The 26,703-nt window shown below is 45.4% G+C and overlaps 1 protein-coding gene across 12 annotated transcripts in view; it reads right to left on the bottom strand.

Annotated features, from left to right (window-relative positions):
* The window catches only part of gucd1 (guanylyl cyclase domain containing 1), a 103,948-nt gene that overhangs the window by 67,084 nt on the left and 10,161 nt on the right, over window positions 1–26,703 (bottom strand). Inside the window, exon 4 of one of the 12 annotated variants that reach the window (XM_060931812.1) lies at window positions 20,090–20,236. The exons of the other annotated variants lie outside the window; for them this stretch is intronic. Coding sequence (XP_060787795.1) covers window positions 20,090–20,236 — 147 coding nt within the window. The remainder of the gene's footprint in view (window positions 1–20,089; window positions 20,237–26,703) is intronic. 12 annotated transcript variants of the gene reach the window in all.

Genomic DNA, 26,703 nt, shown 5'->3' with positions numbered 1-26,703 from the left:
TTATTGGGGATTAAGCCGATCCGCACCAGTGTGTATCACCCACAAATGGACGGTTTAGTGGAACGGTTCAATCGCACCCTCAAAAATATCATTAAAAAATTTGTAAGTGAGGACGCACGTACCCCTCCTAGAACTGCCACCTTATTGTGGTGGAGGGGTTTGTGTGCTTGAATGATCCTAGGAGCTATGTTGTCGGGGGCATTATGCCCCTGTTAGGGTTTCCCAAGGCAGACAGGTCCTAGGTGATAGGCCAACCCAGCTCCTCGAGAGGGGCTGGACTTTCCACTTCTCTGGAGTCGCCCGTGGTGAGCGGCGGCGGGCTGGTGTGGGCTTCCTTATAGCTCCCCAGCTCAGCCGCCATGTGTTGGAGTTTACCCCAGTGAACGAGAGGGTTGCCTCTCTGCGCCTTCGGATTGGGGAGAGGGCTCTTGCTGTTGTTTGTGCCTACGGGCCAAATAGCAGTATAGAGTATCCGGCCTTCTTGGAGTCCCTGGGAGAGGTACTGGGGGGTGCTCAGACTGGGGACTCCATTGTGCTACTGGGGGACTTCAATGCTCACGTGGGCGATGACAGTGACACCTGGAGGGGCGTGGTTGGGAGGAACGGCCTCCCCGATCTGAACCCGAGTGGTGTTTTGTTATTGGACTTCTGTGCTAGTCACAGTTTGTCCATAACGAACACCATGTTCGAGCATAGGGGTGTCCATAAGTGCACGTGGCACCAGGACACCTTAGGTCGGAGGTCGATGATCGACTTTGTAGTCGTGTCATCTGATCTCCGACCCTATGTCTTGGACACTCGGGTGAAGAGAGGGGCTGAGTTGTCAACTGATCACCACCTGGTGGTGAGTTGGATCCGCTGGCGGAGGAGGAAGCTGGACAGACCTGGCAGGCCCAAACGTATGGTGAGGGTCTGCTGGGAACGTCTGGCCGAGCACTCTGTTGGGGAGGTCTTTAACTCCCACCTCCGGGAGAGCTTTTCCCAGCTTCCGAGGGAGGCGGGGGACATTGAGTCTGAGTGGACCATGTTCTCTACCTCCATTGTGGACGCAGCTGTTCGGAGCTGTGGCCGCAAGGTCTCCGGTGCCTGTCGTGGCGGCAATCCCCGAACCCGGTGGTGGACACCGGAAGTAAGGGATGCCGTCAAGCTGAAGAAGGAGTCCTATCGGGCCATGTTGACCTTCGGGACTCCTGAGGCAGCCGACGGGTATCGGCAGGCCAGGCGTGCTGCAGCTCGGGCAGTTGCAGAGGCAAAAACTCGGAACTGGGAGGAGTTCGGGGAGGCCATGGAGAAGGACTATCGGTCGGCCTCGAAGAAATTCTGGCAAACCGTCCGGCGCCTCAGGAGGGGGAAGCAGTACTCTGCCAACACTGTTTACAGTGCGGGTGGGGAGCTGTTGACCTCGACTGGGGACATTGTCGGGCGGTGGAAGGAATACTTTGAGGATCTCCTCAATCCCACCATCATGTCTTCCACTGAGGAGACTGAGGCTGATGACTCAGAGGTGGACTCGTCCATTACCCAAGCCGAAGTCACTGAGGTGGTTTGCAAGCTCCTCGGTGGCAAGGCACCGGGGGTGGATGAGATCCGCCCTGAGTATCTCAAGTCTCTGGATGTTGTGGGGCTGTCTTGGTTGACACGCCTCTGCAACATCGCGTGGCGGTCGGGGACAGTGCCTCTGGAGTGGCAGACTGGGGTGGTGGTCCCTCTTTTTAAGAAAGGGGACCGGAGAGTGTGCTCCAATTATAGGGGAATCACACTTCTCAGCCTCCCAGGGAAAGTTTACTCCAGGGTACTGGAGAGGAGAATTCGACCGATAGTCGAACCTCGGATCCAGGAGGAACAATGCGGTTTTCGTCCTGGTCGCGGAACACTGGACCAGCTCTATACCCTTCATAGGGTGCTCGAGGGTTCATGGGAGTTTGCCCAACCAGTCCACATGTGCTTTGTGGATCTGGAGAAGGCATTCGACCGTGTCCCCCGTGGTATTCTGTGGGGGGTGCTTCGGGAGTATGGGGTTCGGGGCTCTTTGCTAAGGGCTGTCCGGTCCCTGTACGAACGGAGCAGGAGTCTGGTTCGCATTGCCGGCAGTAAGTCAGACCTGTTCCCAGTGCATGTTGGACTCCGTCAGGGCTGCCCTTTGTCACCGGTTCTGTTCATAATTTTTATGGACAGAATTTCTAGGCGCAGCCAGGGGCCGGAAGGAATCCTGTTTGGGAACCACAGGATTTCATCTCTGCTTTTTGCGGATGATGTTGTCCTGTTGGCTTCTTCAAACCAGGACCTTCAGCATGCACTGGGGCGGTTTGCAGTCGAGTGTGAAGCGGCTGGGATGAGAATCAGCACCTCCAAGTCCGAGGCCATGGTTCTCGACCGGAAAAGGGTGGCTTGCCCTCTCCAGGTTGGTGGAGAAGTCCTGCCTCAAGTGGAGGAGTTTAAGTATCTCGGGATCTTGTTCACGAGTGAGGGAAGGATGGAGCGTGAGATCGACAGGCGGATCGGTGCAGCCTCCGCAGTGATGCGGTCGCTTTACCGGTCCGTCGTGGTGAAGGAGCTGAGCCAAAAGGCGAAGCTCTCAATTTACCGGTCGATCTACGTTCCGACTCTCACCTATGGTCATGAGCTTTGGGTAATGACAGAAAGAACAAGATCGCGGATACAAGCGGCTGAAATGAGTTTCCTTCGCAGGGTGGCTGGGCGCTCCCTTAGAGATAGGGTGAGAAGCACAGTCACTCGGGAGGAGCTCGGAGTAGAGCCGCTGCTCCTCCACATCGAGAGGAACCAGCTGAGGTGGCTCGGGCATCTTTTTCGGATGCCTCCTGGGCGCCTCCCTGGGGAGGTGTTCCAGGTATGTCCCCCCGGGAGGAGGCCCCGGGGAAGACCCAGGACACGCTGGAGGGACTATGTCTCTCGGCTGGCCTGGGAACGCCTCGGTGTTCTTCCCGAGGAGCTGGCCGAGGTGTCTGGGGAAAGGGAAGTTTGGGCTTCCATGCTTAGACTGCTGCCTCCGCGACCCGGTCCTGGATAAGCGGAAGAAGACGAGACGAGACGAGGACGCACGTAATTGGGATAAGTGGCTCGAGCCCTTGTTGTTCTCAGTGCGAGAGGTTCCCCAAGCCTCCACGGGGTTCTCCCTGTTCGAATTATTATATGGGCGTAAGCCGCGCGGCATCCTAGACGTGCTGCGGGAAAATTGGGAGGAAGGACCTTCACAAAGCAAGAACGAAATCCAATACGTTCTGGACCTGCGCGCAAAACTCCACACGCTCACCCACCTAACCCAGGAGAATTTGCGGCAGGCCCAAGAACGGCAAGCTCGCCTGTACAACAAGGGTACGCACCTTAGGGAGTTCACACCGGGAGATAAAGTACTCGTACTGTTGCCCACATCGAGCTCCAAATTGATCGCCAAGTGGCAAGGGCCCTTTGAGGTCACACGACGAGTCGGGGACGTCGACTATGAGGTGAGGTGAACGGACAGGGGTGGGGCACTACAAATTCACCACCTCAACCTGCTTAAACTCTGGAACGAGGAGGTCCCCATGGCGGTGTCAGTGGTTCCGGAGGTCCAAAAGGGGGCATTGGCATCACGCACCTCTCCGGTCCCCTGTGGAGACCACCTCTCCCCGACCCAACTCACGGAGGTCGCCCAGTTGCAGACCAAGTTTTCGGATGTGTTCTCACCCCTGCCCGGTTGCACAAACCTCATAGAGCACCACATAGAGACGCCCCCGGGGCTAGAGGCTTCCTGAGTTGTTCGCGCCGAGTCCTTTTTCCCGCGAGTGCCGGCGTTAATTACTAATCCTTTTTAAACTTTTTTTCTACAAATAAATTTCCAGTATCCTCTTCATTTTTATTGTACTGTCGCTTTCATTTTTGTACTTTTCACTTTCACTTTCCTTTTTCGGTTTTTTTCCCCCAGTTTTTTCTCTTTCTTTTTTCGGAAGAACGCCGAGACTGAAAGCTTTCTTTTTCTCTCCTCCTGTGTAAAGACCACAAGCGGAGGCCATCCACATCTGATCTGCTTTAATATCAACAGATCTTTATTTAAGGTACGTGAATCTTTTCATCATGGCACACCTTCAGCCTGTTCAGTGTGCTGAGTGCAGGATGTTTAGTCATTCTTCCTCTGTCACTAGCGATAGCTCTATTAGCTTTACTTGTGATAAGTGCAGATTAGTTAGCTCTCTGACGGAGAAGATTACAGTGCTAGAAGCGCGTGTCCAGGCTTTAGAGCAGGTTAGTGAGCGTGAGAACAGTGCAGTTTGTGTTAGGGAAAGTCTGGATGCCCTAGGTGGAGTTAGCAATCCCCCAGCTCTGGCATTAGAGCCCTTACAGCGGGGCGAATGGGTGACGGCTCGGCGGCATAAGCGTAGAGCCAAAGCTACCGCTGAGGCTCACCCACGGGAGCACCACTCCTCTCCGTGTCACGTGTCGAACAGGTTTGCTCTCCTTAGTGATGCACCCACTGAGAAACCTGAAAGAGCTCTGGTTATAGGGGACTCTATCATACGGCACGTGAAATTAGCTCAGCCTTTAGGGGCACCAGCAGCTTTAGTCAGGTGTATACTGGAAGCCAGGGCGCCAGACATAGCAGGTAATCTTAGGGTCCTAGGCAAGCACAGGTTCTCAAAGATAGTTATCCATGCAGGAGCTAATGATATACACCTTCGTCAGTCTGAGGTTACTAAGAGTAACTTTGTAGAGGTGTTTAAATTAGCGAAGGCGATGTCCGATGCTGTAGTATGCTCTGGCCCCATCCCAATGCAGCGTGGCGATGTAGCTTACAGCAGGTTATGGTCGCTGAACTGCTGGCTATCCAGGTGGTGCTCTGAAAACAGCGTGGGCTTTATAGATAATTGGGCTAATTTTGAGGGCACTGCTGGCCTGTTAGGGCAGGACGGTATCCATCCCACTCGGGAAGGTGCTGCTCTCATTTCCTGCAGCATAGGTCATAGTCTCAGAACAGGCCTAGTTAATTTCTGACAATCCAGAGCCAAGGCCAGGGAGCAGACGAACAGGCTAAACCGACTGTCTGCTAGCTGCACAGAGTCGTCACTCAGGGCCCACTACATCGAGACTGTGTCTGTTCCCCAAGCTCAACAAAAAGGTAGAAATTTTCAGAGAGTTTGTTCCAGTAACCTACTGAATATAAAATTAGATCATACTGACTGTACAGCTGTTACCAGCACCTTTGATCTAAAGGTGGGGCTATTAAATATTAGATCTCTTACATCTAAAGCGCTAATGGTTAATGAACTCATTACTGATCAGGAGTTTAATGTACTGTGTTTAACAGAAACATGGATTAAGCCAAATGAATATATAGCATTAAATGAAGCGAGTCCTCCTGGATACAGTTATATACACCAGCCTCGTCTAACTGGCAGAGGAGGAGGCGTCGCGGTTATTTATAACGATTATCTAGGTGTAACACACAAACCTGGTTATAAATTTAATACATTTGAAGTTCTTCATACCCATATAATGTATGTAGCCTCGAAAAATAAGTCTACCCAGTTAATTCCATTGCTTATTATTTACAGGCCCCCGGGGCCATATTCTGAGTTTCTTTCTGAATTTGCAGATTTTATCTCAGATCTGGTTATTTCCTTAGACAAAGCTTTAGTTGTCGGAGATTTTAATATTCACTTCGATAACCCAGAAGACCCTTTAAAAACAGCGTTTGTGTCCATCTTAGATTCAGTCAGGATTAAGCAGAATGTCATAGGACCGACCCATAATGGTGGTCACACCCTTGATCTAATACTAACATTCAGATTAAACGTAGACAATATAGTCATACTTCCACAGTCTGAAGTTATCTCAGATCATTGTCTCATCTCATTCAAAATATGTCTGAGTAATAATATATGCACCTCACCATGCTACTGTATTAAACGTACTTTCACATCAACTACTGCACAGAGCTTTATAAATGATCTCCCAGAGCTGTCAACTTTGATTGGGTCACTGTCAGCCCCTGCAGAACTTGATCAGGCAACTGAATGCTTAGAGTCAACATTCTGCCATACTTTAGATAATGTAGCTCCTCTAAAAAGGAAAATGGTCAGAGACAAAAAATTAGCACCCTGGTATAATGATGACACTCACACATTAAAATAGACCACTCGAAAATTGGAACGTAAATGGCGTCAAACAAAATTGGTAGTGTTCAAATTAGCTTGGAAGGAGAGCTTCCTGAAGTATAGAAAAGCTCTTAGTGCTGCGAGATCAACATATCTCTCCTCCCTAATAGAAGATAACAAAAATATTCCTAGATTCCTATTTAATACTGTAGCAAAATTAACCAGGAATAAGTCCACTATCAACACATGCACACCTGCAGTATGTAGTAGCAACGACTTCATGAATTTTTTTAATGACAAAATTGAGAATATCCGACAAAAAATTCAAACTACTAATTTAAGGTTAGACAATGAAAGTGACCTTGTAGTTAACAATATAACTGTATCAGATCATCAGCTAGAATGTTTTACTCCCCTAAAAGAAACTGAATTACTTTCATTAATCTCTACATCAAAAGCCTCAACTTGCGTACTAGATCCCTTACCGACACATCTATTCAAACAGATAATGCCTGGAGTAATTGAACCGCTTCTAAAAATAATAAATTCTTCTCTTACGATTGGCTATGTATCCAAATCCTTTAAACTAGCAGTTATCAAACCCCTGATTAAAAAACCTGACCTTGATCCCTGTCAGCTGTCCAATTATCGGCCAATATCAAACCTCCCCTTTATCTCCAAGATCCTTGAAAAAGCTGTGGCACAGCAGTTATGCTCATATTTACATAGGAATAACATCCATGAAATGTATCAGTCAGGATTTAGACCTCATCATAGCACAGAGACAGCACTGGTTAAAGTAGTAAACGACCTACTGTTGGTGTCTGATCAGGGCTGTGTCTCGCTACTTGTGTTGCTTGACCTTAGTGCAGCATTTGATACCATTGATCATTCCATTCTTCTGGATAGACTAGAAAATGTTGTGGGAGTTAAGGGAATGGCCCTCTCCTGGCTCAGGTCTTATCTAACTGATCGTTATCAGTATGTTGATATAAATGGTGATATTTCTAGACGTACCGAGGTAAAGTTTGGTGTTCCACAAGGTTCTGTCTTGGGTCCACTGCTTTTTTCTCTATATATGTTACCTCTGGGCGATATTATTCGTAAACATTGTATTAGTTTCCACTGTTATGCTGATGACACACAGTTGTATGTCTCTGCAAAACCTGAAGAGAGACACCAGCTTAATAGAATTGAGGAATGTGTTAAGGACATTAGACACTGGATGCTTATTAATTTCCTTCTGCTTAACTCTGACAAGACTGAAGTACTTGTACTAGGACCACATACAGCTAGAAGTAAGTTTTCTGATTACACAGTAACTCTGGATGGCCTTTCTGTTTCTTCACGTGCAGCAGTAAAAGACCTCAGAGTGATTATTGACCCCAGTCTTTCATTCGAAACTCACATTGATAACATCACCCAGATAGCTTTCTTTCATCTCAGAAATATTGCAAAGATAACAAATTTAATGTCATTGCATGATGCGGAAAAACTAGTCCATGCTTTCGTTACCTCCAGGTTGGATTATTGTAATGCTTTACTGTCTGGATGTTCCAATAAGTGCATAAACAAGCTCCAGTTAGTTCAAAATGCAGCAGCAAGAGTCCTTACTAGAACTAGAAAATATGACCACATCACGCCTGTCTTATCCACACTGCATTGGCTCCCAATCAAATTTCGTATTGATTATAAAATACTACTATTGACCTTTAAAGCACTAAATGGTCTCGCACCACAGTACCTGAGTGAACTTCTGCTCCTCTATGACCCGCCACGCCTACTTAGATCAAAAGGTGCAGGCTATCTGCTGGTACCTCGTATAGTGAAGGCTACATCAGGGGGCAGAGCCTTTTCTTACAAAGCCCCACAGTTATGGAACAGCCTTCCAAGTAATGTTCGGGAATCAGACACAGTCTCAGCATTTAAGTCTAGGCTGAAAACATCTGTTTAGTCAAGCCTTTTGTTAATGGTGTTTATGAGGTAAAGGAGTAGATCTGGAGGGTCCTCAGACAGAGTGTTTTGGTAAACTGGGATGTATGGATGCTGTCAGTCCCCACTCGCTTGCTCACTTGAGTTTGTTGACGGTGTAGTGGCTGGCTGCTTTATGTCCCGGGGCTCCCTCATGCCTGTGTTACCTTCTGGCTCTCTCCTTTTAGTTATGCTGTTATAGTTAGTTGCCGGAGTCCCTGCTTGTACTCGGTGCAATATGTATACTGTTCCTACTTATTCAGGTGACATTGGGCATACCTAACCACCTGTGTTTTCTTTCCCTCCCCCCCACCCCAAATCTGTCCCTCTGAGTTACATGGAGTCAACAGGAAATCTTTTGGTGGAGACCTCGACTGGCTATCGTAGCCTGCAGGGAATCGGCCGTCAGACATTCTGTCGCATGTCCCAGACCCGGTGAAATTTAACTAAATTGTCTTGGCCAGCCCTAAGGGTCCCATCTGCATCTCATCATTGCTGAGGAGTGTGCTCCCATCACCCAATCAAGCATCCAGCCAGAGCAGGTCATGATATATTTTACCATATTAACATGCCATTGTTGTGTGTTATGCCTGATGTAAAGACTCTCGTCTCTGCGAGCCTACCACACAGATTTAATAGTCATCATTTTTAGGTCATACCTAACAACCTGTGTTTTCTTTCTCTCTCTCTCTTCCCCCCCCCCAATTTGTCCCTCTGAGTTACATGTTGATCCTGGGATTGAGATGCTGGCCTCTTCTGCCCCTCGGACCTGCTTGATCCATCCTGGTGCCCTGTGTCTGATCGGAGTTTTATCGCACCGCTCCTGTGAAGGACGGCCCCATGAGGACAGTTGAGGGTTATACCTGTTAAAACTGTTAATATTATAGTCAGGCTGTCTGTTGTTGTCCAAATGAGGATGGGTTCCCTTTTGAGTCTGGTTCCTCTCGAGGTTTCTTCCTCATGTCGTCTGAGGGAGTTTTTCCTTGCCACCGTCGCCACAGGCTTGCTCATTGGGGATAGATTAGGGACAAAATTAGCTCATGTTTTAAGTCGTTCAAATTCTGTAAAGCTGCTTTGCGACAATATTTATTGTTAAAGGCGCTATACAAATAAACTTGATTTGTAGTGCGTAGCCGCCCTTACAGACTACCCGAACACAAAAAAAAGGTGGTTCGGGAAGAACTTGAGACCATGCTCGAAATGGGCATTGTCAAGGAGTCCCACAGTGACTGGAGCAGCCCGGTGGTCTTGGTACCCAAGGCCGACGGGTCGGTCCGGTTCTGTATGGACTATAGAAAAGTCAACGCGGTGTCTAAATTCGATGCGTACCCGATGCCTCGTATTGATGAGTTGCTCGATCGACTCGGCACTGCTCGCTTTTATTCGACGCTGGATTTGACGAAGGGATATTGGCAGATCCCCTTGACTCCACTATCCCGAGAAAAAACAGCCTTTTCCACACCGTTTGGTTTACACCAATTCGTCACCCTTCCGTTTCGGCTGTTTGGGGCGCCCGCGACGTTTCAGCGGCTGATGGACAGAGTCCTCCGCCCTCATGCCACGTATGCGGCTGCTTATCTAGATGATATCATCTATAGTAATGACTGGCAGAGGCACCTCGAACATCTGAGGGCCGTCCTTAGGTCGCTGAGGCGAGCGGGGCTCACAGCCAACCCAAAGAAGTGTGCGATTGGGCGGGTGGAAGTACGGTATCTGGGCTTCCACTTGGGCAACGGGCAGGTGCGTCCCCAAATTAATAAGACGGCAGCGATTGCGGCCTGCCCGAGGCCCAAGACCAAAAAGGGGGTGAGACAGTTCCTGGGGCTGGCTGGCTATTACCGTAGGTTTATACCTAATTATTCGGATGTCACCAGCCCGCTGACTGATCTCACTAAAAAGGGGGCACCAGATCCGGTCCAGTGGACGGAGCAATGCCAGCAGGCTTTTTCCGAGGTGAAGGCTGCACTGTGTGGGGGGCCACTTTTACACTCCCCTGACTTTTCTCTCCCCTTTGTGTTGCAGACCGATGCGTCGGACAGAGGGCTGGGGGCGGTTTTGTCCCAGGAGGTGGAGGACCGCCCCGTCCTGTACATTAGCAGGAAGCTGTCAGTGCATGAGGGGCGCTACAGCACGATCAAGAAAGAGTGTCTGGCAATCAAGTGGGCAGTCCTCGCCCTCCGTTACTACCTGCTGGGGCGCCCTTTCACCCTCTGTTCGGACCACGCGCCCCTCCAGTGGCTCCACCGCATGAAAGATGCCAACGCGCGGATCACCGGTTGGTATCTGGCACTCCAACCCTTCAATTTTAAGGTGGTCCACAGGCCGGGGGCGCAGATGGTCGTGGCGGACTTCCTCTCCCATCGGGGGGGGGGGGGGGGGGGGGAGTCGGCTGCGGGCCGGACGGCCGCCCAGCCTGAGTCGGGCGGTGGGGGTATGTGGCAGCGGGGGCGTGGTCAAGCGCCGGTCTGTGACAGGAGGGCGGAGTCAGGGAAGGTAAGTGGCAGAATCACTACACCTGAAGACAATTAACCTGTGTGTGTGTGTGTGTGTGTGTCTTCCCAGTGACCGCGCCCTATTTAAGGAGGGAGAGCGAGAGCAGAGGAGCTCTTCCCCGAACCAGACGCCGGTTGTGTGTGTGGCTGTCTGTGTTTTCTAAGTTAGACTGAAAAGTGTGACAAAAATAACGGTTCATCAACCTGATCTCTGTCCTGCCGTCTTCTGTGCTCCACCCATCCATACTGGACTGGTACAGCTATGTTGAGGACAAAGGCATCCAGAAACCCCAATGTGTGGTGTGCAGTGAATTGCTGGCACATGAGAGCATAAAACCCTCGAAACTGAGACGTCACTTGGAGACAAAAACACCCGACTGTCAAAGATAGACCAGTTGAGTATTTTGAGAGGTGACGTCAGGAATTAAGGACTTCGCAAATGCATCTAACTTCAGCATGCTCCACAGAGGTACAGGCACTCGGTGCGTCGTACCAAGTTGCCCACCGCATAGCAAAGACCAAAAAGCCCCACAACATAGAGAACCTCATCTTACCTGCAGCTACTGATATGGTCAGAGAGGTGGTAAACCAAGCCACAGCAGATAAGTTGAAGACAATCCCGCTATCGAATGATAGAATATGTAAGCGTATTGAAGACATGTCTGAGGACATAAAGCAACAGACTACGGCCTGTGTCCAGGCAAGCACTCATTACGCCTTACAGATGGATGAGTCCACGGATATAGCCAACCATGCGATTTTACTTGTATATGTGAGGCATGTTTGGGAGGGAGATATACAAGAACAGTTTCTCTGCAGTAGAGATCTGCCTACCACTACAACGGCATATGAGATTTTCAACTCTGTGGATTTGTACTTGGGTTCTGTGGGCCTGAGCTGGGACAACTGCGCTGGGATTACAACTTGGGAATCCCTTGGTGCTGCCTGCATGACTAGCAGGCATTCAGGAGTGGTGAAAAGAATTCTTGAGAGGGCACCGAATGCAACCTGGAACCATTGCTTTCTCCATCGGGAGGCTTTAGCCGCAAAAGACATGGTGCCAGTGCTTGATTGCACATTGAAAGATGTTGTACAAGCAGTGAATCACATTAAATGCAGAGCCAAGAATAGCCGGTGTTTCAAAACTCTCTGTAAAGACCTGGGTGCAGAGCAATTGCAGTTGTTATATCACTCGGAAGTTTGCTGGCTGTCAAGAGGAAAATTTTTGACTCGGTTTTACGAACTGAAAGAAGAAATAGCAGCTTTCCTCTCAAAGACTAACTCACTTTATGCTGAGCTGTTTGACAGTAAGATCTGGCTGGCCCATATTGCCTATCTTGTTGATGTGTTCGAGCACCTAAACACACTGTCTTTGCAAGGGAAGGGGCATACAGTAATAAGTTCGAGCAGTCCGATAAAGTGAATGTGTTTAAGAAGATCGCACTGTGGGAAAACAATGTCCAAAGACAGGCTGGACATGTTTCCCAACGCCCATCATGAAATACTTAAGCTGGACACTGTCGCGGACAAAAATGCCCTGAAGAGCAGCATTATGGCGCACCTCGGGAAACTGCAAACGCGGTTTCGTGATTACTTCCCAGAGACATCGAGTGAAGAGAAACAGTGGGTGCGCGATCCCTTGGGAATTGACCTCGAAAGCGTTGCATTGCCATGTAATGAAGAGAATCAGCTGACTGAGCTTTCATGCGACCAGACACTGAAAAAGAAATTCGGAGAAGTAAGCCTCTCTCACTTCTGGTGCAGTGTCATGGCTGAGTATTCCTCCTTGGCTATCCGTGCAATTCAAATCTTACTGCCCTTCACCACTACTTATCTCTGTGAAAGTGGATTCTCCACTCTGGTCCAGCTCAAGTCCAAGCAAAGAAACAGGTTGGACACTGAACATGACCTACGTGTAGCTCTGTCTACCATAGTGCCTGATTTTGAGTCTCTGATCAGATCTAAAAAGCATCTCATTAATGATCCTAAAACAGCCTAAGCCTAATTTGCTCATTGTTAAAACATCCTGTTCTGGTCTTTGTAAAAGGAGGTAGGCCCACCTCATATCATTTGCTGTGTTCACATCCAGTTCATACAGATGTCAAATCTAAATGGATGAAATGTTTGAGTATTTTGCCAATAAATATTTTAATACAAATGCCAATGTAATATCATATGTGCAGTAATATTTTCCCCAGTTCTCTCATTAATGATTCTAAAACAGCCTAGGCCTAATTTGCTGAATTGTTAAAAGAGCCTGTTCTGGTCTTTTCATTGTAACACTGGTCATTGTAAAAGGAGGTAGGCCCACCTCATATTATTTGCAGTGTTCACGTCCAGTTCATACAGTGTGATGTCAAATCTAAACGGATGAAATGTTTGAGTATTTTGCCAATGATTGAATATTTTAATACAAATGCCAATGTAATATATGTGCAGTAATATTTGAGAAATAAAATAAGTTGTCTTGAATGTAAAAAAAAAAAAAAAAAAAAAAAAAAAAAAAAAGTGGGTCGTGACCTAATGGCCATAGGGAATTGTGGGTCCTAAGGCCAGACCAGTTAAGAACCACTAAGACTTAGAAGTACAGATGGGGAGGGGTTCACTACTCTGTGAAAGACTGCATGGGCAAATAATGCAACAATTTAAGAATCGCGTTCCTCAATGTAAAATTGCAAAGAATTTGGGGATCACATCATCGACAGTACATAAGATCATTAAAAGATTCAGAGAATCCAAAGAACTCTTTGTACGCAAGGGACAAGCCCGAAAAGGGCAATTCCATGTAAATGTCAACCTCACCATGCAAAAATAAAGCAACATGTAATACATCAAAACCACTCCCAGAGATATCACCTAGGCCTGTATTTTACAGATGTGAATAAGTTGAACCAATTTGTAACCAACCTAATATGTCACTGTCAGTCTTTTTCTTATAATGTAAACCCCAAGCTAAAATCAACTTTGATCATGTACAATTCTATATTATTGCCACAAGCCACAGAAATGTATGCTAAAATCCACAAAACAGCAAAACAATAGCCATCCTAAATATTATTTAAGAACTTTGATAGTTTTAGCTGATATTTAGAGAGTTTTTCAAAGGGTTATGGTGGTTAAATTGCTGATTTTCTAAACATATGCCATGTCTATTTCAGACGCGTCACATCCATAACGGAATTTCGTCACATCCATAACGCTGACTTTTCCTTCCGAAACTCTGCATGAAATACAAAATATTTTAAACAAAGATTTTTTTAATATTCACCTTGGACCCCTCTATCAAATGGATATCTCCATTTCGACATTAGGTTTACGATTTCACAGAGTTTGATAAAAATGTACAGTCACCCAAGAAAAGTGATACTTTTTCTGTCACATCCATAACGCATCTTTTATTGGCATTTTCTGGCATGCCCTAGATGTACTATGGGAATTGTTCTTGTTCTATCACTTCTCCAGTATGGTACAGCCTTAAAATATGCAACACCTGTTTAAATACTGGGAGACAATAAAACATGCACTGGGTCATTTGTTGCCATTTTGAGTTCAAGTGTCACGTCCATAACGCTGGAATTGCCCAAAACCAACATTAGATGCCTGTGATCTTCAGGCCCTCAAGTGACACTGCATTAAAAACAGAAACGATTCTGTAGTAGAAATCACTGGATGGGCTCAAACACTTCAGAAAACCACTGGCTGTGAATACAGTCACTGCATCCACAAATGCAAGTTAAAACCATATATAAACAATATCCAGAACCACCAACGCCTCCTCTGGGTCCAACTTCATTTACGATGGACTGAGGCAAAGTGGAAAACTGCCCTGTGGTCCAAAAATCAAAATTTGAAATTCTTTGTGGAAATCATGGACACAGCATCCTCCAGGCTAAAGAGGAGAGGGACCATCCAGCTTGTCATCAACACACAGTTCAAAAGCAAGCATATGTGATGGTATGGGGTTCATTAGTGCACATGGCATGAGTATGAGATATAGATTAAAAAAATATACACACACGCAAAATATTATATTATATTATATATATATATATATATATATATATATATATATATATATATAAATATAAAAGTGATTCCACGCTTATGGGTACTGAAATGGGGACATGAACTTATTTTTTAAAAATTCACCTAAAACCATTTCTTTTTTTACCATCAGGTCACAAAACATGTAATCTTTAATGAATGATATGTTAAAAGATAACTTTAATTTTCTGAGATGTAATAAAAACATATTTATATGCCAGTCAGAACGTAACCGAAGTGTTGTGGACATATATATTCTCAATTCTAACAATGTAGAATTACTTTTTGAAACATAGGAAGGTTATGTTTTAGCAAATATAATTAATAAACATGTGTAGTAGAATAAACATACACATTTTCAATAAGATTAACATAGCATATAGCTAGATTGTAATTAATTTGTAACAGACGCGAGATGGACAATCGTAACAGAAGTAATGTAACAGACATCATTTTGGAACTCATAGGCTTGACTTTGGCATCTAAATATGTTTTTATTACATCTCAGAAAATTAAAAAGTTCTCTTTTAACATATCATTCATTAAAGATTACATGTTTTGTGACCTGATGGTAAAAAAAGAAATGGTTTTAGGTGAATTTTTAAAAATAAGTTCATGTCCCCATTTCAGTACCCATAAGCGTGGAATCACTCATATTTTATATATATATATACATATATACACACACACATATATATATACACACACACACACACACACACATACACACCCCCAGTGGTCGAAATACTTTTTTCCCAGTGTTCTGCAATATTGCAGAATGTCAAAATTTTGTTCTGCAATTTGGAAATATTTTCTGCAAATACGCAAGCCTCCATACTACACCCTTCTCAACCTAATAATGCCTATATTTACATCATATCTAGCTTTACAACTCATAGCATTACTGTAATTCTTTATTCTCTCTCACTATTTTTAATTTCAGTCTTCACAGATCCTTCTCTGCAGCAAAGTTATCATTCCATGATACCTCCACAGGTCTTTCATCCCCCTCGCCCTGACACTACGGGCTACTACAATTTGAAGTATACCAACTAATTCATAAATGTACTGGTTATCACACCCACACATTATCCTTCCACACAACATACTAATAAAGGTATCACCACAATAAAAAATAGAACACAACTGTTCTTCAAGAAACAAAACATTCATTTTCATGTTACACGTCATGTTACATTTTGTCAAGATTACTGTAAGTTTCTAGCTTGAACAATAGATTGTTACCCAAAATGTACTTCATTCACAGTGTTTGCATCTGCAACCTGTAGTTGTAAATCGAAAGCAAGGTTTCAATTCTACACTCTGTTACATCTTACGATGATGCAAAGAATCGATGCCATTAAGGAATAAAACCCAACTGGCAAATGGAAAGACGTTTGGGTTCATTGTGTTTGCCTGGCTTCTAAAGTGCAAGGTCATGAACTGAACTGAGAACTACTGCAGGGGCTTCACTGCTCTAAACTAACAACAGAGAACTGGGTACAAACTAATCATGGCAAAACAGAGCTACAGAACTGAACCTATGAGCTTTGTCTTACAGGGCAACTGTTTTACTTTGTGCTAGTCTGCACCACAGGCAAGACAGCACTAGTAAAAAAAAAAAAAAAAAAAAAAAAAACATGTACACAAAACATGTATTAGTGTAGCTTGGTATGAGAAAACAAAACATTCAAAAGTATCTATGAATAAAGGTAAAATACTGTTGCTGTCTTCAAAAGGGATATAATATCAGTATAATTTTGTATGATTCAACAATACAATATACACAAACCTATACAATTTACCAATATATATGTATGCAACTATAACAGCGACCGTCTTCATTTTTGTCACCCTCGTGGACGCGCGATCTGTCTCTGTTGTTGTTGGACTCACGCTGGCTGCCAGTTTTGCCGAGGTACAACAAAATCGTCCTTGTTTTCTGGGCGTTTTTGTCGGACTCTTGCCCCGAAGAAACAATCCTCTTCTTGGGAGCCATGTTTGTTGTGCCGCATTGAATTCTGGGAGATGCATGGCAGAAACTGCCGAACACTGCCGAGGTAGTTGTCGGGTCCTCCCGGCGGGTATTAAAAGAGCCGAAATCTTACATCAGAAAATGGCAACTGCCCTTATTTGGTTGTCGTCGCCTTTCATCAGTATTACGTAAATATTGCTCAACTTTGACCTGGAAAACGCCGTCAGGTTTGCACAGCGCAGGTTTCAGTTTATTTACAGCGCTGCTAGTTTGCTAAATTGAGAACCATTGAATCCCGAGCCTGATTTTTCATTCTGCAAAATTGCAGGTCGTTTAATTTTTCTTCTGCAATCTTGAAAATCATTCTGCAAAATGCAGACGGGTATTTTGAACACTGCACATACATATTTTATTTATATATAATATACACACACACTATATATATATATATATATATATATATATATATATATGGCAGCACGGTGGTGTAGTGGTTAGCGCTGTCGCATCACAGCAAGAAGGTCCTGGGTTCGAGCCCTGTGGCCGGTGAGGGCCTTTCTGTGCGGAGTTTGCATGTTCTCCCTGTGTCCGCGTGGGTTTCCTCCGGGTGCTCCGGTTTCCCCCACAGTCCAAAGACATGCAGGTTAGGTTAACTGGTGACTCGAAATTGACCATAGGTGTGAATGTGAATGGTTGTCTGTGTCTATGTGTCAGCCCTGTGACGACCTAGCGACTTGTCCAGGGTGTACCCCGCCTTTCACCCGTAGTCCAGCTTGCCTGCGACCCTGTAGAACAGGATAAAGTGGCTAGAGATAATGAGATGAGACACACACACACACACACACACACACACCCCATATATCATGTTTTGGAGCAACGTCCTGCCATGCAGATGACATCCTTTTCAGGGAAGGCCTTGGTTATTTGAGCAAGACAATGCTAAACTGTCCTGCCTGCAGCCCAGACCTGTCTCCCATTGAAAACATTTGACACATTGTGAAGTTCAAAATTTAACAAAGGCGACCCCGAATTGTTGAACAACTGAAATTGTATGTCAGGCAAGAATGTCAGACACATTGCTCGAAATTGTCTCCACAGTAGCAGCCAGAGGCCCTGTGAGGAGTACAGCAAAGCAGACTGACGGGCGGACTCCGGGAACGGGCCCCATACAGAGAACAGGGGAGGTAACACACACACCTGATGATACACATACACATAGACAGGAGCATTCACATAACGTTAAACACATTAGTAGCAGCACCTGCATGCAACAGCAAAACTACACAGAAATGCTCGATACACCAGTCCAGATAGATACACCTGAAGCTGCATTAAGTTTGTTAAATACACAACTACTCCCTTCTCTAAACTCCCTTGTATGCCCCTCACTGTATGTGGGCATGTGTTAACCTTTTTAGTAGATTATGGAGCAGGACACAGTGATACAACATGGGATACTTCCAGTAGACCCACCGCTCAGCTCAAATTCTATTCAGACAATGGGGATCTCAGGACGACCTGTAACCAAAACTTTCTCAGTCAACTACCCGTGTGAAAGCGAGGGAGGAATAGTTACGTATCACTCATTTCTCATCTCACATACATGTCCAGTAAATTTGTTAGCACGTGATTTAATGTGCAAATTAGGAGTAAATCTCACGTCCACTCCAGGTGGACTAACTATTGAAGTAAGTGAAATGTGCGGTGTGCAGTATGGGTTTGGAAGCCCTCTGTATGTGTATGTCTGGCAGCTCTGCTCAGATCAACTCACACAAACTCCCAAACACCTTGTACAGCTCGCACACTTGAACACATCAGTTGACACAGATTATATGAAAGAGGAAGATTTGCATTGTACAGCACATGTTCACCAAGGGCAAGATGTGGAGTTTGAAAAGACTTGGTTTGCAGACCCCCACACACGTGAAAGACTGACCCTTAAAACTACATATTGGTCTAAACATTATTGCGCTGTGCAGGTCCATTTTACTCGTTGTCCCAACAACTGCATCAATGTTTGTCACAGTGTTCTCAAACATGTTATACACGGCCTCATGTCAGAGGACTCTGAGGTTGGCTGCTGCCAGCATGATTTCTTTGACATTGTTAATTCTATACCCCATGTCTCATTAGCAAAGCCATGAGCCGCCCATTGGAAAAACGTGGGGAAGTGGGTCAGGAAGTGCGCAGCCAATGACAATGAATGGTCCTGAACAGAGGACCCTAGTGTGTTGTTTTGCCAAAGGCTTGGGGTCTACAAGCAAAGTCAGGCTGTGTGTGTGCATGTTAAGCGCAGCATAATATTAGCCACTGATGACCAGGGTCCTGGGGACCCCGGCCATAGTGGCCTGTTTGTCTCTGTTTCCACAGGCATAACTCCAGTAGAGGTGCACCCCAAATTGGCAGGAGTTCCAAATTCCGTTTGGGTGAAGGGTAAACATGATGTGGGCCTAATAAAGAATGCTGAACCAGTGGTGATCACCCCCAAATCAGATTTCAGGCCTAGACAGACCCAGTACCCACTCAAACCAGAAGCAATCGCAGGTATAAAACCGGTCTTTGATTCGCTGCTGAAGGCAGGTGTAATTGTCCCTTGCCCAGACTCTCCAGTGCGCACTCCTATTTTTCCAGTTAAGAAGGCAAGAAAACCGTCCCAGCCCGATGAGTGGAGGTTTGTCCAAGATCTGCAAGCAGTCAATGCTGCGGTTGTTCCGCGCGCACCTGACGTCCCTAACCCATACACCATTTTGGGCCAGGTGCCCGCTGACAGTAAGTGGTTTTCAGTGGTGGACCTAGCAAATGCGTTTTTTTCTATTCCTCTATATAAAGATAGCCAGTATTGGTTTGCCTTTATGTATGATGGTCGTCCATACACTTTCACTCGTTTGTGCCAGGGTTACTGGGAGTCCCCAACCATATACAACCAGTGCCTCAGAGACAGCCTCGCTTCGTTAACTTTGTCACCAAGATCAGCTTTGCTGCAGTATGTTGACGATTTAATGATTTGTGCCCCAACTAAAGCTCAATGTGAAGATGACACCGTAACACTACTGCGACACCTCGCTAAGGAAAGTCATAAGGCTAGCCTCACAAAATTACAGTTTGCAAAACAGAAGGTGCATTTCTTGGGGCATGATATCACAGGGGAGGGAAAAACGCTGTCTGCGAACAGAGTCTCAGCTATTCAGAAAATTCCCAAGCCGATCACTGTGAAACAAGTTTTGTCATTTTTGGGTACGTGTTCCTATTGCAGAGCATTCATTCCGAATTATTCCATCCTGGAAAGTCCAGTGAGAGAGCTCGTGCACGGTTCGTCCATCACTGCTTCGTCACCTGTTGTATGGACACCAGAGGCTGAAGAAGCATTCCTGGCCCTAAAAGGCGCCCTGCAGACCACACCCACGCTGGGACTGCCTAACCCCAATAAACCATTTGTTCAAACTGTAGATGAAAAGAAGGGTTTTATGACCTCTGTTCTTTTGCAGAAACACGGGGATAGATTGAGACCTGTAGCTTACTTCTCCAGCAGGCTGGATCCAGTGGCGGCTGGACTTCCTGTTTGCCTGCGTGCAGTTGCTGCAGCTGAAAAGGCGGTAACTGCTTCCAGAAATATTGTGGGGTATTCTAACCTCACCCTTTTGGTCCCACATGCTGTCTCTCTGCTTCTGTTGGAGAAAAAGACGTCACATTTGTCAGCACAGAGATGGTTGAAGTATAACACTGTCATACTTGATATGCCTAACATCATTGTGAAATGTTGTACTGTTCTGAATCCTGCCTCTCTTCTCCCTACAGAGGACGATGGAGAGCCACATGACTATATATTACTCTCACTAATGATTTTTGTTCCCTCAGGGCAGACTTAAAGAGCAACCCTTTGGAAAATCCAGACATGGTCCTCTATGTGGATGGTTCAGCCTCCAGAGACAGGAAAGAACAAAGTAGGTTTTGCCATAGTCTCAGATCACGAGGTCCTCAAGGCGTCGTGTCTGCCCTCAAACCTGTCGGCGCAGGCCGCAGAGCTCTAGGCCCTCATTGAGGCATGCAAATTGGCGGCAGGGCAACCTGTCAATATTTTTACGGACAGTAGGTATGCATTTGGCGTTGTGCACGATTTTGGCACCATTTGGAAACACAGAAATTTTCTCACTAGCACAGGATCTCCCATTGCACATCATAAACTGGTCTCTGAGTTGTTGGATGCTATTCTACTCCCTAGAGCCATTACTGTGCGTAAGTGTGCTGCCCATACTAACAATACTGATCATGTGTCTCAAGGGAATGCCAGGGCGGACGCGGCAGCTAAGTGTGCAGCCTCAGCTTCCAGTTCACCCTCTAACCTTGCTTTTCCTCAGGTTTCTACCCCCTGTTTACAGCTAGCGGACCTTCAGAGCACTGCCACTCAGGACGAGACACGAGTCTGGAAACAGGCAGGCTGTATCTTTGCAAACTTGGTCTGGGTTTGTCCCTCAGGCCGTCCCTGTCTACCAAAATACATGTTCCCTTTCTATGCAAAATTGGCACATGGGCTCACCCATGTGTCAAAAGGGGGGATGGTAGCAGAAGTAACAAAGAGATGGTTCACAAAGTGGTTTTCAAATTATGCTGCGAAATTTTGCAAGCAATGCTTGATATGTGCACAACATAATGCAGGTCAAGGTATCAGACTAACTCAAGCAGCACACCCAATACCAGACAAACCATTTGATCAGCTCCAAATGGACTTTATTGAACTGACACCTAGTGAAGGGAAAAGGTATTGCCTGGTAATAGTTGACATGTTTTCAAAATGGGTTGAAGTATTCCCCACAGCTAAACAAGACTCAGAGGCAGTAGTCAAAGCAGTCCTGAGAGATATAATTCCTAGGTGGGGTATACCTAGCAAAATCTCAAGTGACAATGTAACACCCTTTGTTAATGCAGCCCTAAAGAAAATAGGAGCATTCCTAGGGACAGACCTGAAACAACATTGTGCCTACCATCCTGCCAGTGCGGGAGCAGTAGAGAGGGAAAACGGGTCGCTTAAAAATAAACTAAGCAAAGCTTGTGCAGAAACAGGGCTAGGATGAACAAAGGTCCTCCCTATAGTACTCACACAAATGAGGATGCAAATTAGACCTAAGCATGGGTTAAGCCCATTCGAAATTCTGTTTAGACGAGTACCCAACACAGGGATAGGGCCAGCTCAAGGAACACTGCCGGACACTACACTGTGTGATGATGCAATGTTGAATTACTGTGCAATGTTGTCCTCTGCTTTGAAATCTATCCACAAACAGGTAAAAGAAGCATTTCCCAAACCCACTGAGGGACCTCTGCACGATCTACAACCAGGGGACTGGATCGTGGTGAAGGACTTTCAACGAACCAAGTGGAACAAGCCACAGTGGAATGGCCCATTCCAGGTCCTGCTCATGACCCCAACAGCAGTGAAGGTCACAGGCAGAGTGACGTGGATCCATGCTAGCCACTGCAGGAGGGTTCCTGAACCGGCTGAGCAGGAGGAAGAGGAAGGCCTAAGTGACCAGACGCTGACTAAAGCTTGTGAGGAAGAAAGGCATCACTACATGGAACAGTGCGAGTATCACATCAATCACGCACGCACCCTCAATAGGGAAGAGTATTTCAGTGTCTAGCCGATAGATAAGTCTTAGGGTTTCGAGTTTCCTCCAAGTCCCGGTGAGGTGGGACGAGGGCTGATAGGGTGTGCCCACCCTCTGAGCACCAACAAACATCAAGAAGGGCAAGGGTTAACTCGGAGACATAGTTAACATAAAATGAAAGGGGTAAATCATTATAAGTCAGGTCCAGTTGTGGGCCTGAGCATCCTGATCCTGCTGGGGCTCACGGGAGGATCCGTGTGGTGGTCGATACAGGGAACCCAGGCTGACACAGAGTCGAAGACAGTTGGTTTAGTGGATTGAAGACTCTGATTCTATCCACCATACTGGTCCTAGGTTTAGTGATTGTGATGCTATGTTTGCTCCCTGTTTTCTGTCAATGTTGTATGTCTGTGTTTCAGAGGCAGCTGACAAATATTGGTTACCAGATGGTGAAAATAGACTCGGACAACTTGCCTGACTGGCCTCCAAAACCCACACGAAGACCACAACCCACCGTTCAATGATATCGGCACAGTTGACATGAAACTAGTCCTGACTTAAAACACTTTCATTATGATTGTTTCCTGTTCTATTGTTTCCTGATCTATGTATATAGCTTGCTAGCGTTAACTTAAGACATCTATGTCTTATAAAAACAGCCTTAGCATTATCCCTGTACACTCAATGACGTGTTAAGTCGAATCTCTCTGGGAACTCTTATCACTGAAATTGTGTAAATGTATTTTCTTTTAGCAATTATTATCCTGTAGGATAAAAAGGGGGGAAATGTGAGGGAAATTTAATGGACGAACATTATTATTCTCTATGTTTCTGTATGTTGAGTTAAAGTAGCTTAGTGTACCGAGATGTTTTCCACATGCTGTAATCGCCGTTCTGTGGCCTTGGTGGTAATGAGCAGGGTGCTTGAGTTCTTCCTAACTACGCATCTTCTCATGATGTAACCACCTTTCCTGACCTTGGTGGTGATAAGCAGAGAGCTTGAGTTCTCCCTGCTTGCATCTGCCTGCATGTACCAAAGCATGCCAGGTGCACTCATTAGCAAAGCTTCACAGAAAATCTTGAGCCAATCACGTGAAGACACGGGCAGCAAAGCGAATGCCTTTAAGAGTATATAGATAACAGCCACTAAAACAACTCAGAACACGCGCATACTCTCACATCACTAGAGGTGATGTTCCGTTTTAAATTTTCTTCCTTTCCTATCTTATATTTCTTTTATATGATTTACCATAATAAATAACTGAAAAGACAACTGCTAAGCGTTCTGAAGTGTTTATTAGAAATTTCCATTACACATGCTAGCATTAACAGCTGGCATGCGAACAGTTAGCATGCTAACATGGTAAACGCTAGCATGTTAATGACTAACATGTTAACTGTTAGCATGCAAACACACTAAGACTAATACATTAACAGCTAACATACTAACATGTTAAGCTAACATGCCAACATACTATGGCTAACATGTTAACATGCTAACAAATGGCATGCTAAGGTTAACATGTTAACATATTATGGCTAGCATGCTAACATGCTAATGCTAACAGCCAACATGCTAACAGCCAGCATGCTCACACGCTAATGGCTAATATGTGGTGTGTGTATGCACGCGCACATGCAAAAGTATTCCGAACAAAATGGCCATCAAGTTGAATTTGATTTATCAATGTCTCAAATTAGCAAATCTTTGCCAAATGCATCATCACTTATGGGGGAACGGAGGGATGACTATGTCAAGCTTCCAATAATTAGCATCAATGTGGAGGAAAAAGGGATGGACGAAAGGCAAGACAAAGACAAGTGTGGGTCAGACCTGATATGTGCGTGATGGGTGAGTTGGCCTGAGGTGCCATATGAAGTTTGGTGGCTGTGTGGTGAAGTGTTACTGAGCAAAGCTCCATTCATTTGAATGGGGCCAAAAATCAATGGAAGCCTATGGAGGTAAAAAGGGATGAGTGAAACCAAGGAAAAGACAACTGCAGGTCTCAGATGAGGGGATGAATATGTGCAGGGACTTGGCCTGAGGCATCATGTGAAGTTTCTTGAAGTTTGGTCACTTGGTTCAAAAAACTGACGGAGAGTGAAAGTTTTTCCTCCCGAAACTCCATTAATTATCAATGGGACCAGAAATCAATGGAAGCCTATGGAAGAAAAAGGGATGAGCAAAAAGAAAGGAAAAGATGAGTGCAGGTCAGACCTGATTGCATGTGAAGCATTGCAGCAAGCACAATAACTAGAAAGTGCATTCCCTAAAAAGAATGCATGTATTGTGCATTGCGGCACAGGACTTTAACGCGGGGGGGTTGTCTTTTTGCGCGTCACTGTCAGTGTGGTGTGTGGGGGGGACAAAAGTGTTCCTAATAAAGTGGCCACTAAGTTGAATTTGATTTGTAATTACTCATGTAGGTACAATACACAGTCCGTCTAAAAACTACATTTCCCATCAGCCAACTTCCGCGTTGACCTACGTCACGCGTGGGCGGGATCATCTACGTCACTTCCTACAGGAAAGCATAAGTGACCCCGAAATTCGCCATACTTCCTCTTTTCCATCTGGACTTCAATCTGTCTGGACACAAAGAGGCTGTTCACCCAAGCAAACCAGAAAAAGACCTCTTTCTTGCAAGATCCACGATTTAGCGCAATTTCTTTCTTACCCTTGGCCAAGGTAGACTCCAGAGTCACGTGATCTTTAACTCAATCGAGTTACAACCGGTTTTATTCGCATTAGAAGTGACGTCACAACTGCCGCCCAAGCAGTTTTAATTCAAAGTTAGGAAAGCGGCTGGATCCCTTTCTAACTAAAAAGTGTGCACATTGTTTAATCAGAGTTTTTTTTCTTCCCGTGAGCTACGAAGCGTCGGACCAAGAATTCTCTGCTTTCCACAGACGTGCTCTACGGGCCCCTGTGAAATTCAGCCTCTCCAAGAAATTCCCTGTGCTTCACGGAGATCTCCACAACGGTGAAAACTCCAAAAGTCTCAGGACATCTTCTCATAATCTCACGTAGAAGCGAAATACGGAAGTAAGACTGGCATTTTTGGGCATAATAAAAAAAAACCTAGTCTTAGGAATTAGCTTTTATTGAAGTGTGAATTTAAACTCGAACGGTTTAAATGGTACACTGTAAACACGCAGCGTGTTGAATTGATTATTATTTTGTTTTAATCTCTCAGTTGTTTTAATAGATAGGCTGTGCATGCTTCTCTTTATCCCTTACTAACATTTTAATTTCCTTATCACACATTTTGACCTTATCAAGGTTTCAGTGGATTCAGTACTGTTATAAGCTAGTGAAATTAGCCTACGGCTAATTTCTTTTGTCCCGTTAGCATCCAAAGCTAAGTGTATTGTCTTAGAAACATGTGGCGGTCCTCTCCCACACACACACACACCTTAGCTAGCATTCCTTTACCTTAGCTAGCAACCCATGCTAGCCTTTCTTTTGCTAGGCCATAGGCCTTACCACGTGGTGGTCCTCCCCCACACACACAAACACACCTTAGCTAGCTTTCCTTTGCCTTAGCTAAACACAAGGCTAATCTAGGCCTACACAAACACGTGGCCTCTCACAAACACACCTTAGCTAGCATTCCTTTGTCTTAGCTTATCCACACGAGGTTAATCTAGGCCTACACAAACACGTGGTCACCAGGCCTCACCAGGCCTGACACACACAAACACGTGGTCACAGGCCTCACAAACACACCTCAGTTAGCATCCCACGCTAGCTTCTTTCTTTTGCTAGGCCATAGGCCTTACCACATGGTCAACTCCTCCCCCACAAACACGTGAAGTTAGCTACCAGAACTAATTCTTTTGTGTAGACCACACACACACACACACAAGGTCTCGCTCTCTCTCTCTCTCACACACACACACATCTTAATTAGCACACAAAGCTAATCTTTTGCCTTCACCACAACACGCGCACACACTCTCTCACACACACAAGGATATCTCACTGTTTGTATATATTTCAACTGCCATTATTCATTTTTATCTTTGTTATAATAAATTCATTTATTATTCAAACTGTGTGTTTATTTGTGTTCCAATATCTTTGAAGTCCCCAATCTCCAATAATTCAAAGGTGCATATGATTTATGTACCGTATTTTTCGGACTACAAGTCGCACTTTTTTTTCATAGTTCGGCTGGCCATGCGACTCATACTCCGGTGCGACGTATATGTTTTTTTTTTTTCACCGCGGAATAACTGGAGCTGATACCGAGTCTGACGACAGCCACGCAAAAGAAGAGGAAACGGCGCTTCGACTGCCGCTGGAGTTGGCAGAGTTGTTCAGAAGTGACACCGAGGATGAGGAATTCAATGGATTTGCTGATTTGGAGTGAAATCGTCAGCTTGATAAACTTGATTGACCTGTGTTTTATTATTAAATGATAGGCCTATAGTTATTTAAATAAGTTATGTAATGATTTTATGCAGTGCTTAATTTGTGAAGTGGGAGGTCCCAGAATGCAGGAGGTGGGTCTGGCGACTCAAAA

This window comes from Neoarius graeffei, chromosome 10 (genome assembly GCF_027579695.1).
Source record: "Neoarius graeffei isolate fNeoGra1 chromosome 10, fNeoGra1.pri, whole genome shotgun sequence".
NCBI lineage: Eukaryota > Metazoa > Chordata > Actinopteri > Siluriformes > Ariidae > Neoarius > Neoarius graeffei.
Note: the sequence above shows the minus strand (reverse complement) of the source record. Positions and strands in the feature narration are given on the sequence as shown.